This window comes from Panthera tigris, chromosome F3 (assembly GCF_018350195.1).
Source record: "Panthera tigris isolate Pti1 chromosome F3, P.tigris_Pti1_mat1.1, whole genome shotgun sequence".
Lineage (NCBI taxonomy): Eukaryota > Metazoa > Chordata > Mammalia > Carnivora > Felidae > Panthera > Panthera tigris.
The window spans coordinates 63,553,083-63,570,948 of record NC_056678.1 but is presented as its reverse complement, the minus strand read 5'-3'; the positions used below and the strand labels follow the sequence as shown (position 1 = coordinate 63,570,948).

General features: G+C 42.1%; 1 protein-coding gene across 5 annotated transcripts in view; it reads left to right on the top strand.

Moving 5' to 3' along the window:
• ATF6 (activating transcription factor 6) overlaps positions 1-17,866 on the top strand; it is a 201,820-nt gene that overhangs the window by 44,389 nt on the left and 139,565 nt on the right. For all 5 annotated transcript variants that reach the window (XM_042975597.1, XM_042975598.1, XM_042975596.1 and 2 more), the window contains exons 8-9: positions 1,302-1,487; positions 2,602-2,693. In XM_042975597.1, coding sequence (XP_042831531.1) covers positions 1,302-1,487; positions 2,602-2,693 — 278 coding nt within the window. The remainder of the gene's footprint in view (positions 1-1,301; positions 1,488-2,601; positions 2,694-17,866) is intronic.

Genomic DNA, 17,866 nt, shown 5'->3' with positions numbered 1-17,866 from the left:
AGTTTTGGCTTCTAATGTAAAAAATTGAGGTTGAGAGAGAGATAACACTCCCGAAACAGTTGAGAACATTAAAGGGTTTAGGTATATTTTCCAAACTATAAGGGCATAAGACATTCAGGAAAGATGGTTTAGCATAAGCACAGTGTGGAAGACCCTGAGGTTTCGGTTAGTGGAGGAGACCGCATTACAAACTGGCGTAGGTGGTATGGCTAAAAGAATGAATTAGGTGTGTGTGGAGATTGGGGGGTAGCCTCAAATGATAAGAATTTGGGTGTGGATTGAATGGTTGTTGGGTTAGGGCAGAAGGTTTGGTTATTTAGGGAGGTGGTCACATCATGGAAGGCCTTGAAAACAGGTGGCCAACTATGATGCATGAATAGCTTGTTTTTGCAATAGAATCGCAAGGTTTTTTGTTGTTGTTGTTTTGCAGGGTGACTAATCTTGCAGATGGCAGACAGGAAGAGATTGGAGACCATTGAAAATGTGTAGGAGACTATTGCAGTAGCCTGTAGGGATGTGGTAATGAGGGCCTGCTTTAGGAGGGTGACAGCAGGAATAGAGAGAACAGATTAAGTGAGACAGCACTGTCCCGGGAAGAAACTTGGTCATTAGCATAGCCTCAGTGCATATTTAGTGAGTGAATCGGGTTGAGAGAGGGGATAAATATGGGGAATGAAGGAAAAATAAGTTGATGGTCACTTCCTCCTAGATATCTTGAGAGGCATTTATGACTGAGAGAAGATGGATAGATAAATCCAGATAGAGGGAGACGATGAGTTCAGTTTGTGGGAACTGAATTTGAAGTGATGGTAACTTTGCACGTAGAAGTGGCCTTATAAGCAGTTGGATACGGGGTTCTGGAAAACAGTCAATTCAGAGCCTGAGTCTAAAGGTGTGTGGATAGGTACGTATATGTATATGTCAGGACACCGTCTGAGTTTCGTTCCTTTTCTTTTTCTTTTTTTTCCCTGAGTTTCTAAAGGGAAAATTGGAAGATCAATAAATAAGCCTTAGAAAAACATCAGAAGAAACCATTTCACATTTAAGTTTTAGAAGGCCTTAGCCATTTGATTTCATTTTGCTTTGTTTAATATTTTTTAAAACCTGTTTTAAAACAAACGTAACCTAGGTTTCGAACAGATACGTTTTAAAGCAAACGTAACAGTCGTTTGCTTTTTTTTTTTAATCGCTTGTTTTGTTTGTTTTTTGCTATGAACAAAAAATAATTGTTACATAAAAATCAGTCTATTCTGATCTGGTTCTAAAATTGGAATGTTTTGATTCATTGTAACTTTTTCTAGATTGCTGTACTAAGGAGACAGCAACGTATGATAAAAAATCGAGAGTCCGCGTGTCAGTCCCGCAAGAAGAAGAAAGAATATATGCTTGGCTTGGAGGCCAGGTTAAAGGCCGCGCTCTCGGAGAATGAGAAGCTCAAGAAGGAGAACGGGTCACTGAAGAGGCAGCTGGACGAAGTGGTGTCCGAGGTGAGGGCCAGCGACGCAGCCCCGACAAGATGGGTTCAAGCATTCTTTTTTCCTGAGAAACCATCGGGAATGGTGTGCGTTTTAAATTGTGTAAACTAAGAGTCCTAGGAAAAAGAGGGCGCGTTAAGCCCTAAAGCATTTGCAATCGGAATAAAAGCATTGGGAAAAGGAGCTCGCGAATTGTACCTCCCAACCTGCGTTCAAAAGCTGTGTTTCCGGGGTACCCCTCTCTTTCTGACTAAGTGAATCGCCGTGAGGACCTTCAGTTGTCCCGCCAGGGCTTTCCTTTTAAAAAAGAAAATACAGGGGTGCCTGGGTGGCCCAGTCGATTAAGTGTCCGACTTCGGCTCAGGTCATGATCTCCCAGTTTGTGGGTTCGAGCCCCGCATCGGGTTCTGCGCTGACAGCTCGGAGCCTGGAGCCTGCTTTGGTTTCGGTGCCTCCCTCTCTTCTCTGCCCCTCCCCTGCTCATGTTCTGTCTCTCTCTGTTTCTCAATATATGAATGGTTAAAAACATTTTAGAAAAAAAAACAAAATCAAATTTTAAATCGTTTCTCTGTCCACCTGACCCCCGTTATGTTTTTTGCATGTTGTTGCCATGCTGGTCCCGATAAAGTCGACCTTCCCCTTGATTCTGTTCCTGAAACCTGCAGTTTCAGGATTTGCCACTGCAACGCTGTCTGGAACCGAATGGATGCCTGTGCCCAGTGAGTGGGCTTCTTCCATTGGGGTTCTCTGTTTTGCCCTGAGCGCACGGGAGATTTAAGAGACAGGGGAAAAAAAACTACAGATGTATCTGAAAATTCTTTGAAGACCCATAGAAGTGTTAAATGGTTGAATTCTTTCCTTTTGGGGGGAAGAGGAAAGTGCAACAGTGGCCACTATGTTTCTTTTCTCCTGCTCCTTTGTTTTTCTCTGCTACCATTAGGGAACTAAGAAGGCTGCGCTCTAGCCTTGTGAAAGGTACCATTTCCTCACCTTTGAGGTTTGTTTATTATTATTAGTATTTTTTTTTAACTAATAACTGCTGAAGAGGAGTGTGCTTATCTTACCCGTTGCTTTTTGCGAGATTAGTGTGTAGTTTAACCGTATTTGACATGGTTATTTCTTTCAGAACCAGAGGCTTAAAGTTCCTAATCCGAAACGAAGAGCTATCTGTGTGATGGTGGTGTTGGCGTTTATAGTGCTCAACTATGGACCCATGAAGTGAGTGTGTTTTGTCTGCAAACACTGTTTATTTATTTTGGATACAAACACTAAAAATTTTAGCTCTCATTGTTTTCACCTCTAGTCATAAGCGAGGGAAAAACAGATTTGTTTTGTTTTCCTCGGAGACATTATTTAGGTAAGAAGAAAGGAGAAGAAAGACTCGTTCCTCTTCCTTGTTCTTCCCCTAAGTCTAGTGGAAAAATCATGTCATTTAATGGAGAAAGCCTCAAGTGATTAAACAGATCGGTGGTGAGGCAGAGTTCGAGCCCCGCGTCGGGCTCTGTGCTGACGGCTCGGAGCCTGAAACCTGCTTTAGATTCTGTGTCTCCCTCTCTCTGCCCCTCCCCACTCATGCTCTGTCTCTCACTCTCAAAAAAAAAGAAAATTAAATTAAAAGATTAAAAAAGAATTAAAAAGAATACGGAACCATTCCATGTAAACATAAATAACATTTTTATGGAAAATAACTATTTTCCAGACCCTCAAAAATTGAGTGAGAGGAGTAGCATTATTTTATTTATATTTGCCAAAAATCTTGATAGAAGCCAGCTCTGTTCTCCTGTTTCTTCCTGTAATCCGTCGTGATAAATTGTTTTGGTTGAGATAAATGAAGAAAATCTAGATACCCATAGGTATGTAGTTGAAAAGGGGAGAACCTTGCTGACCCTTTGAAAGAATCTTGGGGTCCTCAGGGCTTCACAGAACTGCTGACTTAATTTCTTTAACTGTTCTCCTATTAATGGGCATGTAGGTTATTTTGAGTTATACAAATATATATATACATATTAAATATATACCAGATATACATTTTAAACACATAAATGTTTATGTGCACATATAAAAATATAGTTATGTAAAACACATAGATCTAAAACGTATACATATAACATGTATTCATATCCATATGTAGAAAGAGTATATATTGTGGGTATATATTTATTAGAGTCTAAGTATTCTAATTCATACCTTAGAATATCTGGAATCGTGATGGAGTCTGCCAGATTGCCTCAGGTGCTGTGTGCTCCTTTCGCATCTAGGCTATTATATAAGGTGCTTATTTATTCATTCAGTCACACATCCGGCAGATATTTATAAGGTACTTACAATTTGCCAGGTAGTGAGTAAGGAGCCAGGGATGCGAACACGAATACGAGTACAGACTAGTAAAAGCAGTGGATACGGAAACAACTGTAGCACGAGTAAGACTTACGTAGATGTCATCTCAAGATGTGGGCCTACTCTTGAAGGGACACAGAAGTACCCAGTAACTCTGATAATGACCGTCTCGGAGGCTTTATGCAGTAGCATTCGATGAACAGTAAAGAGGACGGGGTTGGAGATAGGTGTTGTTTTGTAAGCCCTCATGAGTTAATAGAGATTTGGGGGGGAAAAGAGAAATTTATTTATTTTTAAAAATATTTGTTTATTTAGAAAGAGAGTGAGAGCTTGAATATGTGTGCGTGAACAGGGGAGGGGCAGAGGGAGGGAGAGAATCCCAAGCAGGTTCCGTGCCCAACACAGAGCCTGAAGTGGTCTCGATCTCACAGCCGTGAGATCGTGACCTGAGCTGAAATCGAGTCAGATGTTTAATTGACTGAGCCACCCAGGTGCTCCTCACTTATTTATTTTTGAGACAGAGTGAGAGAGTGGGGGAGGGGCAGAGAGAGGGAGAGAGAGAGTCCCAGGCAGGCTCTGCACTGTTGGTGCAGAGCCCAACATAGGGGTGGATCCCACGAACCGTGAGATCATGACATGAGCCCATGTCAGGAGTCGAATGCTCAACTGACTGAGCCACCCAGGTGCCCCAGAGACAAAGACAAAATGTTTTTTGATGACTTAATGATTTTTACATCTGAGGATGAAGGGGGTGTGTGGGGGGATGGCTCTCATTTCTGTGAACAGAGGATTGATTGATTTTGGAAGGAGGAGACAGACGATGGTCCCATTTTATCAAGACGGTTTTGTGCCAAAAAATTAGACGGACGGTACAAACAGCAAAATTGAGAATGGAGAAAGCTCAAATACTTGAACATCCTGAGGAGTAGCCAGAGGAGATCTGTGTCTGTTTCTTCGTGGAGGCTTTTGGAACAGAAAGCCAAGAAGTACTGGGCAGATCTGGGAAGTGTTCAAGTTTAAAAAAAAAAAGCATGCTGTAAAAGACTTAGATCGAAGAAAAGCAACAAAGAGCTGGAGGGAATGAAGAAATATCAAAGTATCTTAACAGGTTGGGATTTGTCCAGACACCAAGAAGAAAGGAGAAAAGAAACTGGCCATGAAACTCCTCAAAAGCCAGGAACTGTTTCTTCTAGAGAAAGTCAGGCACGGATGGGAAAGCATCAAAGCTGAGAGGGCAGCACGAGCGGTCCGAAGGACTGACCCGTGCCCCCCCTGCACCAGACGTTGGCGGTGTTGCCGCTCCATCCCGTATGGTCCTGGGAAGCTTGCTTGATTGACCCTGTCATTTGCAGCCCCTTCACTTCAAGACTGAAGATCTGCTCAGGCTGCGAATCTTCCAGAGGAGCAGAAACTCCCCAGTTGAACCTTACTAGCACCACCTGGAACGTATTTGGTGACTGACTTCCACATTATGGCCTGGATCTGCACACCTTGAGCGTTACTGTGTTGTCATTGGTACGGAAAAAAGCAAGACAGCGAGTTCTAACCGAGCTTCTCTCAAGTCCCACAAAACTAAGTCTGGCCAGACAAAGAGACACTTTAATGAGAGACTTCCAAAGCATTTTAAATTTAGGAAACAGAACTCTTTCAGAACAGACCACGTTTCCATAATAAAGTTGTTAGTGTGCTTTCAGACGTTCAACGTAGCATTGACCTTCCGGGCCATATAGGTATGGGTCCAAGTGGAAAAAATCTATAATACACAAGTGTGCTGAATATAAGTATGCCTTAAGCATTGTCTGAAGGCGCTTGGTGATGAAATGTACATACATCTCACATCTAAAGTAAGAGAGTTTCGTGCACCAAAACTGACTCGTTTGAAGCATCTTCGGTTACTGAATAGTCATCACACAGAAAAAGAAAATAAACCAAACAGACTTTAAAAGGGTTAATTTTTCTGACCTTGTTGATGTTGTGTGGATGGCAAAGACGGCATCTAGCTGTTTCTGGCACACGATTCAAAGAGCTGTCCCGCTCTGGTGGTCCATGAAAGTAGTAACTCTGGGCAGCAGGGAATGGTTAACCGGAACAAGTATGCATTGGTAGGAAACCCCCTTTTTACTCACTACTCGTTGGGGTTGAGTCTATGTTCAGTAGTTCTGTTTTACTTTTTTTTTTTTAATGTGTATTTTTGAGAGGGAGAGAGAGAGAGAGAGCACACGTGTGAGCAGGGGAGGAGCAGAGAGAGGGAGAATCCAAAGCAGGCTCAGGCTCTGAGCTGTCAGCACAGAGCCTGACGCAGGGCTCCAACTGACGAACCTTGAGATCGTGACCTGAGCCGAAGTCGGATGCTTGACCGACCGAGCCCCACGTTAGTCCTATTGTATAGTCGAAGGGCCAGAAATTTAACCAAGGTCTCTTTTTTAAAAATTATCATTGAAAACTCTGCCTTCTCTTCTATGCCATAGTTTTTCCCTACCATTGTCCAAGAAACCTTAAGGACTTGTATTTTTGGTAGTATATTGGGCTAGAGGTAAGGAGAAACTCTTTGCAGTTCAATATGTCAGAAAATGCTGGATTAAAAAATCAAAACTCTTATGTAATGGCTGAACTGAAGACAGAGTAAGGCCTTCTCAGAGGTCAGAAATTTAAGGTAACGTGAATGCATTGATAGGCTAGCATTGGAGGTGGTGCTTGTCCTAGAGTTATTTCCTGATCTTTTGGCTTAGAGTCTGGCAATAGGAAAGAAAGCTCTGGGGTTCTAAAGAAAGTAGGAAGTCACACCTGAGCTCCGTACCCCCTTCCCAAACCCAAATAAAGCTGGAACTTCCCGAAAATGACATTCTTAGTTGCCAAAAGAGGGGGGGGAAGTAGATTGTTCCACCACAGAGGGAGAGTGTTGGTAAGTCCCTGTCTTGGTACTGGCTTCGAGGAGAGTGGACATAAAGACAAACAAAAGTCTTCTGGAGAATTCATTATCACCAGCCTTAACTCGTACAGGTTTGAGCCTGCATTTGTACTACTGTTGTGACACCCCAAAAAACCAAACCAAAAATTTGGTTTAAGTGGCCCTGTGTTGGTACCACTAGGCTCCCGGCAGATACAAATGCAAACTCTTCTCAAGGAAGGCACTTTAAACATCCATACTGAAAAAATTGCTGCAGATACAGTTCCAGTTGAACATGAGCCAACATCCCATTTTCTCCCCCAACTCATGAAACCAGCTAGGAACCCAGCCACCATGAACAAGAGTTAGAACAGAGTCAGACTCTGAGGACTACGGGTATTCGAATCAACAGATACAGAATGCTAACTATGTTAAATAAGAAAGGGAGTTAAAGAATGACGAAGAAACCAAAGACTCAGAATTGATCCAGACATTTTGAAAAAAACATCTAGAAATGTGATAAGTTCAAAGTAGAAAAACATGGGGCGCCTGGGTGGCTCAGTTAAGCGTCCGACTTCAGCTCAGGTCACGATCTCGCGGTCCGTGAGTTCGAGCCCCGCGTCGGGCTCTGTGCTGACAGCTCAGAGCCTGGAGCCTGTTTCAGATTCTGTGTCTCCCTCTCTCTCTGACCCTCCCCCGTTCATGCTCTGTCTCTCCCTGTCTCCAAAATGAATAAACGTTAAGAAAAACAATGACCAGGTTAAAACAACAAAATAGGCACCTTTGGAGAAAGAAATAGCGAATGAGAACACAGGGCTGAAGCAAAACAGCATAAGAGAGAGAGGAGATGGCAAGCATGACAGGGACCAAGAGACTTGAGGTCACACTACCATGGCCACGTAATCAAGGTAACATCGGTCAGGAGACATGCTGATGGTCTTGTACCTCCTGAGGTGATACAGGATACAGTGACACTCACGTGACATTCTGGCCAAAAATGTATACCCTTAATTTTCTCATGAGAAAACAGCTAAATCCACACAGAGGGGATAATGTGTAAGATAAATGGCCTACCAGCTTAAGTGTCAGCGTATTCAGGAAGAAGGAAAATAATTGAAAGAAGGTTTGAGACAGAAATGAATGGCCAGCAACGACAAAAATAATAGTTGTGGATGAAGCATTTTAAAAACTCGATCTAAAACATTAACAATGTTTAGCTTGCAAGGTTGAAGCACATCAAGGTGGGAGAATTTTCTGTACAATAATACCTGATAAGTTGGGAAAGGTGTGATCCAAGTTAAAACACTCAAAGTTCTTAGTCTTGTTTGGGAAGTAGGTAAAGATATTGATTGTTTAGACTTGTTAAATTACTTTACCCCCTAACAAAATACAGTTGAAGTGTATCCTTTCAAACTCTAGTGGAAGCAACATCACTGAATGAGGTGGACAGACTCAACCCCAAAAAAGGCATGAAAAGAGGGAAAGAAACTACTAGATTCTGAAAGCCCAAAATGTGGTAGAAGAAATGAATCTAGGACATTATGCATAATCACAATATGTGAAAATGGACTGAACTCTGCATTTAGAAGGCACAGATTGTCAGACTGGATGGGGAAGAAGGCAAAATTCAACTTTATGCTTTTTTACAAGAGAAACACCTAAAAGTATCAAGCTGCAGAAAGTCGAAGTTGGAAAGTCAGGGGATGGATGGGGTGCCTGGGTGGCTCAGTCGGTAAGCATCTGACTCTTGGTGTCGGCTTAGGTTGTGATCTCACGGTCGTGAGATTGAGCCCCATGTCCCCCTCTGCGCTGTCAGATTCTCTTGGGATTCTCTCTCTTTCCCTCTTTCTCTGTCTCTGCTCCACTCATGCTCACTCTCTCTCTCTCTCTCTCTCTCTCTCAATATAAATAAACATAAAGTCAAGGGATGGATGGAAAAAGCAAATAGTCGCCAAAAGAATCTGGAGTTGCTTTATTTGTTCATTAAAATAATTTAATATTCATTTATTATTTTTGAGAGACAGAGCATGAGAGAGAGAAGGAGACACAGAATCTAAAGCAAGGCTCCAGGCTCTGAGCTGTCAGCACAGAGCCCTACGCGGGGCTCAAACTCACAAACCATGAGATCATGACCTGAGCTGAAGTCAGACGTTTAACCGACTGAGCCACCCAGGTGCCCCTGGCGTTGCTTTATTAATATCAGGCAGATATACTTTAAGGAGAAAGCATTATTAGACATAATCACTTATCGATTAAAAGGTTAGTTTACCAGGAAGATCTAATAATTCTAAATTAGTATATAGCTTGCAATATATAGAACTATGGGGAAAACTGGCATTCCACTGCCATAGTGGGAAATTTTGAGTGTACCTCTGCCTTGATAGACCACAGTGAAAAGAAAATCTGCAAGTGTGTAGAAGGTTTGAATATTATCATTATGAAACTTGATGTAATGGCCATTTACATAATTACCGCATTTACCAACACACAGTTTTTGAACTCTAGGTGGAAATGTTAAAAGAGAGAATTGATCTGTGCTAAATCATAAAGGAAGTCTCGACAAATTTCGTAGACTAACACGTAGACTATATTCACTGCCGGTGTAATTAAAGTCGAACAGTAACAAAAAGATAAGAACCTCCTACGCTCCTAACACCTAAAAAACACACTTTTAAGTAACTCATAGATCAAAGGAGAAATTAAAACGGAATTATTACCGAATGGTGCTAAAAATGCTATTCATCAGACCTTGTAGGAAGTATATTGTGTGGAATAAGCAAATTGTAGAAGAGTATTTGCAGTAGTCAAGTAAGCATTGAGCACGTTTAAGTCACATCAAGGCCAGCCTGAGTATTTTGCCCCGTGCTGCCCAATCATCCTGTCTACATGCCATAGAACTTGCCACCTTGTGCCTGTTATTTGTTGGTATCTGGGTCTTCGCTACTATAGCTTCTGTGTTGTTTTCTTTCCTTTTTTTTTTTTTTTTTTTTTGAGCAGCTGTGCCTCCGTGCACTTTCTGTATCCTCAGCACCTAGCACGACGTGTACAGGACATGGCAGACGCTAAAAAAGTGCCGCCCTGACTCACTAAGATTCAGGACTTAGCCTGATGGGGAGAGATGGGCATTCCCGGTAAAGGCGGTGCTGTGAGCGGATGTTCAGGGAGGATGGCTTTCACCTGCCGTGAGCAGCAGTCAGAGATGGCTGGCGCTCACCTGGCTTCTAGATCATGCTTGAAGTAGTGTAGCCACTTAATAAATATTTGTTGGATGTAGTTGAGGGGCCAAACAAGGGAACGAGTGCATGATTGCACACGAATGAGCGTAGACGGCGGGGGGGGGGGGGGGGGGGGGGGGGGGGGGAGATGGACACAGCAGGGCTGAAAGGGTGGGCTGTGGCCAGTGCCAGTTCGTACACGGGGGCAGGGGGTGGGGCATCTTGTTCCTGCAGAGGAGAAGGCCTAACATGGCACGTATTGTGCTGGTGACTGCTGAGTGGTGCGTGTTGTGAGCGTCTGCCGGGAAGGGGACGTATGTGGACAGAGTGATCACAAGGGAAGGCTTCACCGGGGAGAGTGAAATTCGAGATTTATAAGGAGAGGAGGGACAGACGTTCCATGGGAAGCGGAGGGCACATGACACGAGCCAGGGCATAATACAGACGTGGGAAAGACGTTATTTCCCCATTTCTACCCTTTTTGTTGCCTTAGAAAAAACAATAAGTAACATAAGGCAAAAAAAAAAAAAAAAAAAAGCCTTTTCACCTCCTGGGCCTTTTATGACTAAGTTTTCTAATTTTTTTTTTCTGGTTTTATGTTTTTTATGACACCTTAATTTGCACAGCCTTTGTTTTTATCTCATTATTACTACCTTCCGCATTATAAGTGTAGTTTCTTCTAATCATTTTTCACACACTGAACTTTCTAATGGGTGTTGAAATTGGATAGGATATATAAATGGTTATCTGGTTTAGATTTTGTGAGGATGAGGAAGAGATATTTTCATTGTAGGGGGGATGCTTAATGTTTAGAATTTCCTCCTCTTGGGTCCCTGCTAAATTAAAGCAATGTTCAAAGATTATACCTCGGGCGCCTGGGTGGCTCATTTGGTTAAGTGTCTTGACTGTGGCTCAGGTCATGATCTCACGGTTCATGAGTTCGAGCCCTGCATCGGGCTCTGTGCTGACAGCTTGGAGCCTGGAGTTTGCTTCGGATTCTGTGTCTCCCTCTTTCTCTGCCCCTCCCCTGCTCATGCTCTGTCTGTCTGTCTCTCTCTCTCAAAAATAAATAAACATTAAAAAAATTTTTTTTAAAAATCATACCTGCTGTTGGTCATACAGAGGCGTGGTTTTCATTGCTACTCCATGCTGATGTGTTTCTGTTTTGTTGTTATTTTAAATTTGTCCCTCAAGACCATTTTGACACTGGGGAGGTTTAACTCTCCCCCATACCTCAGGAATTGATGTAAATCTCAGCCTTGTACAGATATCCAGGAAATAGGGTAGGGTGGAGAGAATGAGCAGTGTTCCTTTTAGACATTTGTAAAAAATATTTCTTGGTGGAGGGAAGTTGAATTAATTTAAGAAAAGCGGGGGAAGTAAAGGAAGAGAAAAGGAAAATGGGTTAATCTTGGTGGAAGAAAAGACTCTCCAAAAGGTTCTGTTGGCAGCATGAAGTTTAACCAGCGATAAGTTGTGTTGACAATACTTCCATCTGTATAGAACAGGGTGCTTAAAGCTGGTTGGAGAAACCTCAGTCTGAGCCCTACGTGCAGTCTGTCATTTATTGTCGTGAGTTTTGTTGACTGTTGGGTAATGACACGGACCACGGGTTTTTGATGCAGAAGTTTGTCTGGAGGTTTTGCAAATTTTACTTGCCTCCTTAAAAGTTTGGATGAAAAAAAAAGTTGGGATGATTTTTTTGTTAAATTCTCTCATAGTCGTTCGCAGCCATGACTGTACGTTAATAATCAGTAGGAAATCTTCAAAAGGGAGGAGCCCTGCCCAAAACTTGTGGAATCTGGTAGGATGGGTCTAATTCATTTGCTCTGAAACACAATGTTTTTTCCCCCAGGGAGTCTGAAGTGTGTCCAGAGTTGAAAATTGTGTATAGTGTAGTATTTCTTTCTTTCTCTACATTGGCCTCTGTAGAAATTATAAGAGCATTTATCCATTGAATTAGAAGATAATCTACATAAGAGAAGTTTTATTAAATCTCTGGACAGACACCTCTGTGTTTATAGGTTTGCCTTCTGTAATTGGGGAAATGTATGGACCTCTGGTTTGGACTGAGTGAGACCATAGCATAACCTTGTAAGAGGCACTTCTTCCTGGCACACAGGACTGCAGTGTATAGATTCCTTTGGTATGTTTTCTCCTTCCTATTTTATTTTATTTTATTTTATTATTATTATTAAAAAAAATTTTTTTAACATTTATTTATTATTGAGAGACAGAGAGACACAGAGCGTGAGCAGGGGAGGGGCAGAGAGAGGGGGAGACACAGAATCCGAAGCAGGCTCCAGGCTCCGAGCTGTCAGCACGGAGCCCGACGCGGGGCTCGAACCCACAAACTGCGAGATCACGACCTGAGTTGAAGTCGGTCACTTAACCAACTGAGCCACCCAGGCAACCCTCTCCTTCCTATTTTAAAAGTCACTGTAGTCATTCTCCTTTTCAGAAAACACAAAGCAGTATCTCAAGGAGATTGTGAACATGCTGGGTCTTAAGAAAAAATAACAAGTGTTTGAAGTGGATGATGCTTTTTCCTTGTTTGTTCCGGGTTAGGCACTCTCCCCTCATGAGAACGGAATCTGTGTAGTTTGAGACATCAGACTTGGATGAAGAAGGGTAAATCATACTTAAGGGCCGGCTACTCTGTGGTTTGCTTATGAGACTGTGTTAAAGGAACAGCTGACCACAGAAAATATGGCCTGAATTTGAGTTGTCTGGAACTGGTTAGAAATGAAATGTCTCTATTCGAACATTCTCTAAGTTTGTCAGCTTTTCATAATTTTTATAGGAAAAACTCTAGCTTCTTATCCTGAGATGAGCCTGTCCCCAAATCTGGCTCCAATTTTTTTTTTTTTTCCCCTGTTCAATTGCTGAGCACATTTTGCTGTATGAAATCATTATTGGCTGTAGGTTAAAAGTTACTGTATAACTTAAATGTCAGAATTCAAACCAAGTATACATGGTTTTGTTCAGCCAGATTTTAAAGTGAAATCTAATTCAAGTTCTTGGCTAAAAGTACTTTCCACATTTATCGAAGTGACACATAAACTGAAGAAATACAATACATCTAAATACCAGGTGTTACTGAATCCTGGCTTTGCAGAGCAGTAATAGAGCTAAGGTCAGTCTGTCCCCAAATAGTCCAATTTATTCATGTTCTTCAAAAAAGTATCTGTGCAAAGTAATTGGTTTCTTCCAGCCTCTGTAGATTTCATCCTTTGTTTTAAAAAGTGGCTTAGAGTCTGTCAAGTGCGGAGCTGAGTTTTGAGGGCATGGAAAAATCTGTTGATGATTTTCTTTAGTTTTGGACTTCATCTGAGTTGCATATTGGCGGGTTTATAAGGAGTACCCCAGTGGTTTTATCATTTATTGCTTGGCTACCTTTTCCCAGACTTGAATTGTTATAGTGAGGGGAAAGGCATTTGAAATCAGAAACCTTTGCTAATTTCCTTCTTTACCTTGAGTAAGTCACTATGTCACTTTCAAGATAAAAGGAGATAATGTAACTTCTTTCTTTCTTTTGAGACTAGGTCATTGGGAAACTAGGGCAGGTGAGAAAACTGCCAGAATTTAGGTTGGGTACTTTGATTTTTTCTTTAGACCACAAATCTTAGTTACCCTGTATGGTGTGTCTGAAGCAGAGTTCTCAACCACTGTCTTCAGTATTTAGTAATCCAGGTAGAATCCTGCTGTGGAAGTTGAACAAAACATAAACAGTAAAGGAATACACAGCTTTATTTTGTAGTAAGTGAAGGTCTAGTCTAATACTAAGGTAGTATAGGATAACTTTGAAAGTTTTGATTAAAAAAATATATATATATGTAATTATGTATCATTTAAGCTTCTAGGCAGTTTGCCGTTAATGTCTTATTTTCTCCAGATTTGAGCTGTTTTGTAATTTCAGTAAGCATTTGAAACATAAATATTTTAATGGTCATTGTACAGATTTTTTTTTGTTGTTGAGAGGGAGAGTGCATGTGCATGAGGGGCAAAGGAAAAGAGAGAGAGAGAGAATCCCAAGCAGGCTCCATGCCTAGCAAGGAGACCCCATGTGGGGCTCAATCTTATGACCTTGAGATCATCACCTGAGCTGAAATCAAGAGTCAGACCCTTATCCGACTGAGCCACCCAGGCGCCCCTAGGTTGTTTTTAACGGAGTTATGGTCAGTGTAGCATGAACTATGAGTGTGTGGTGTGTATTTAGACTCTGTGTTGACTGTGTTCTGCACATAAGTTGGCATTAACGCGTTATGTCCACAGTTAATTTGTCCTAGTCCATGACCTCTGAAGAGCTGATCTGTATGCCTTATAAGGCTTTGTCTCTCAGCCCTTCTCAGTAAAGCAGCATTACTTACTTTCATTTTTCTTTCCTGTGTGGGTTTTGTTGATGTTGTTGTTGTGAATTTGAAAATGCAAGATAGATAGATGGAAATAAGACAGTGGGAAGAAAAGAAGATGCATAAAAAGGAGAAGATAATTAGTTGCATAATTTAGATTGGCTGTATGTTGATATCATCTGTGCTTGGTAAAGGTAGAGGATTTTGTTTACCGTGTTAAGCTGGTTTTTTTTTTTTAATCAAATATGTGCTGTGCACCAAGCATACTAATCTAAGCACTTTATATAAATTAATTCTCCTACAACTATAAGGGCAGTATTATTATCTCCATTTAAAAAAAATTTTTTTTTTTTAACGTTTATTTATTTTTGAGACAGAGAGAGACAGAGCATGAATGGGGGAGGGTCAGAGAGAGGGAGACACAGAATCTGAAACGGGCTCCGGGCTCTGAGCTGTCAGCACAGGGGCCTGATGTAGGGCTCGAACTCACGGACCGCGAGATCGTGACCTGAGTCGAAGTCGGCGCTCAACCAACTGAGCTACCCAGGCACCCCTTATTATCTCCATTTTACAGACGAGGAGACTAAAGTCACAGCTGATAGTGTTGCAGAGCTAAGATTCATAATCTGGGTCCGGAGCCCTTGTCTTAATCACTAATAGAGCCATCAGGCCGAGGAAAAGAAGTTGGTATTGACAGAATGAGGAGAGGAGTCAGGACTCTATCCAGTAACATTATTCACCTCTCTAAAGCTTAGGATTGGCTGTGAAAGGAGTAGAAAATGCTCATTTTATAAGTTGGATGGATTGATGTAACTGTAACAGAAAAGAGATTGCACTCCAATTTACAGGCATCTTTTTGACATTTGGAATGATAGGAGGATGGCTTTCCCAGGTGAAAAGATACTAAAGTTGTTTGCATACAGACTTTTTATATTAAACATTGACTCAGTGGGATATCAGCAGTTGAGTAAGCACAGTGTATTAGTTATCTATGGCTGTGTAACAAGTCACCCTAAAACGTAAAGGCTTAAAACAACATTTACTCTGCTAAAGTGTCTATGTGATTTGGGCAGGGCTCAGTAGAGACAGCTCTTTGTTTCTGTGAGTGTCAGCTGGGGTGGCTTGGGTTCGTGGACCCCTTCCGAGATGGCTCACTCATTGCGGTCGGCAAGGTGGTGCTGGCTTCACCTGAGACCTGAGCCAGGGCTGTGGGCCAGGGTTCTCCGTTCTTCTTCAGTTAGGCCTCTCCTGTGGCTGGGTTCCAAGAATAAGCATCACCTATTAGAAGACTGCTTTCTTGATAATTGTTCACCGAATGAATGACAGGATCTCATGCTGTTTTCTTGCTCCCGTTGGCTGACTTGGCAGACTTCCATTTTAAAGTTCATGTTTCTTCTCAGGGTCTGGTAATCCCAGGTTCTGAGAACTACCTTTGAGAAAGTTTTTGAAATCTTGATTTAAAGATTTATTTCTCCATTCAGTCACATTTCTGTTTCTAGTAAATTACCCCCAGTCACTATGAGCCTGCAAAAATCATCTGTGAACCATTCAATAAACAGAAAAAACTTTAGAGAACTTTTTGTCTTTAGTCTCAGTTGCAATGAAAATTAACATAATTTCCTGTTCCTGGATCTGGAGATGGTGTGATAATGAGTTCACCACCTGCTATTCTTGAGTTGTGAGTTAGTGTCCCTAAAATGAAGATCTGGATTTTTCTCTTGACATGAGGCAGAATAGTATATAAATTTCATCTGTTATTTAAAAAAAAAAAAAAAAATTATTTCCTCTAAGCTAGGCATTGTCCTAGAATAAAACACAGGTCCCTGTACTCCTTAAACATATATTCTAGTGAGGACAGACTGACAAAAAACATAAGTAAATATAATGATACAGTTGTAGTTTCTTTGGATAAAGGGATAAACTCTAGCAGAGTGAGTGGTTTTACAGGTGTGAGGGTGGGTGTTGGAGCTGGAGTTTTAAATAGCGATCATTGTAAAGTAGACATTTGAACCAAGGCTTAAAGAGAGGGCTAACAACATGGATATGTGGGGGAAGGGCATTCCTGGCAGAGGGAACAGCCAGTGCAAGTGCCCTGGGGTTGGAGGTGTGCCTTACATGTTCAGGGAAAAGCACGGAGGTCAGGGTGGCTGGGCTGAAGTGAGCAAGGGGGAGAGAAACAGGTGATGATGCCGGAGAGGGAAGATGGATGGAGGGGTTAAGTTTAGTGAGGCCTTGGTCATTTTAAGCGTTTGGGCTTTTACCATTTTTTTAGAAATAGGGAGCTGTCTGAAGGATTGAACAGAGGAGTGACATAATAATCTGACCCAGATTTCAAAACAGTCACTCCAGTTGCTGTGTTGTGAGTAGGCCGAACCTGACAGGCAGGAAGACCAGCTGTACGATTGACTGCTCTGTGTCCCCCTTGGGACACATGGCACTTTTTGATTTATAGAAGCATGTTCACATCTGTCATTTTTTTTTCCTTTTCTTTCTTTCTTTCTTTCTTTTTTTAATGTTTGTTTATTTTGAGGGAGAGAGACAAAAATGTGAGCAGGGAAGGGGCAGAGAGAGAGGGAGACCCAGAATCCCAAGCAGGCTCCAGGCTCCGAGCTGTCAGCACAGAGCCCGACGCGGGGCTCGAACTCACAAACTGCGAGATCATGACCTGAGCTGAAGTCGGACGCCTAACTGACTGAGCCACCCAGGCGCCCCAACACATCTGTCATTTCACTTGAATCTTTGAGAAACAGAAATATTTGTTATTTTTCCTCTTTTACACGTGAGGAATTGACAGCTCAGAGAAGGTAACCAACTGTCCCAGGGCTACTCAAGTGGGGAATCTCGGAGCCACCCCTTGAACCCAGACCTCCTGACGCCAAAGTTTATGCTCTTTCCGCTCTCCTCCATTAAAACTGGAAGAACTGCATGCTCTTTGCAGCTTCAAGTGATTTCGCGTTTTCACGGGTGGGTGTCAGATCAACAGAGCGGCTGCAGCTTGTGGCTTCCTTCTGGAGATGAGAACCAGTATGATTCTTACCTGCTGAGATGGCTTGAATTTAAGATTGACCTACTTGTACCATAAGGAAGCAGGTTTGCAAAGGGTGGGATGGATTTGGAAATGTGCTGTGTTTTGCTTAGCTACTTGGTATGAAAATTGGCTGTGTCATATCTTAACGATTAAGTGGCTTCACAATCATCTAAGACAGTCGTTGGCTTTTAGAATTTTGTAAATGAAAGAGTAAAGTAACAGTTCTTCTAATGCCTTGTCTGGAATTTTGGATAATTGAAATTATTTGTGGTTTACTAATCTATGCTTTCAGGCCCCTTGGCCCATAACCTGAGCGGTTTATTGGTGTAATGCTGATTTGTGGTTTAAAACCATTGTATCTTGGGGCGCCTGGGTGGCTCAGTTGGTTAAGCGGCCGACTTCGGCTCAGGTCATGATCTTGCGGTCTGTGAGTTCGAGCCCCATGTTGGGCTCTGTGCTGACAGCTCAGAGCCGGGAGCCTGTTTCAGATTCTGTATCTCCCTCTCTCTGACCCTCCCCTGTCATGCTCTGTCTCTCCCTGTCTCAAAAATAAATAAAATGTTAAAAAAAAA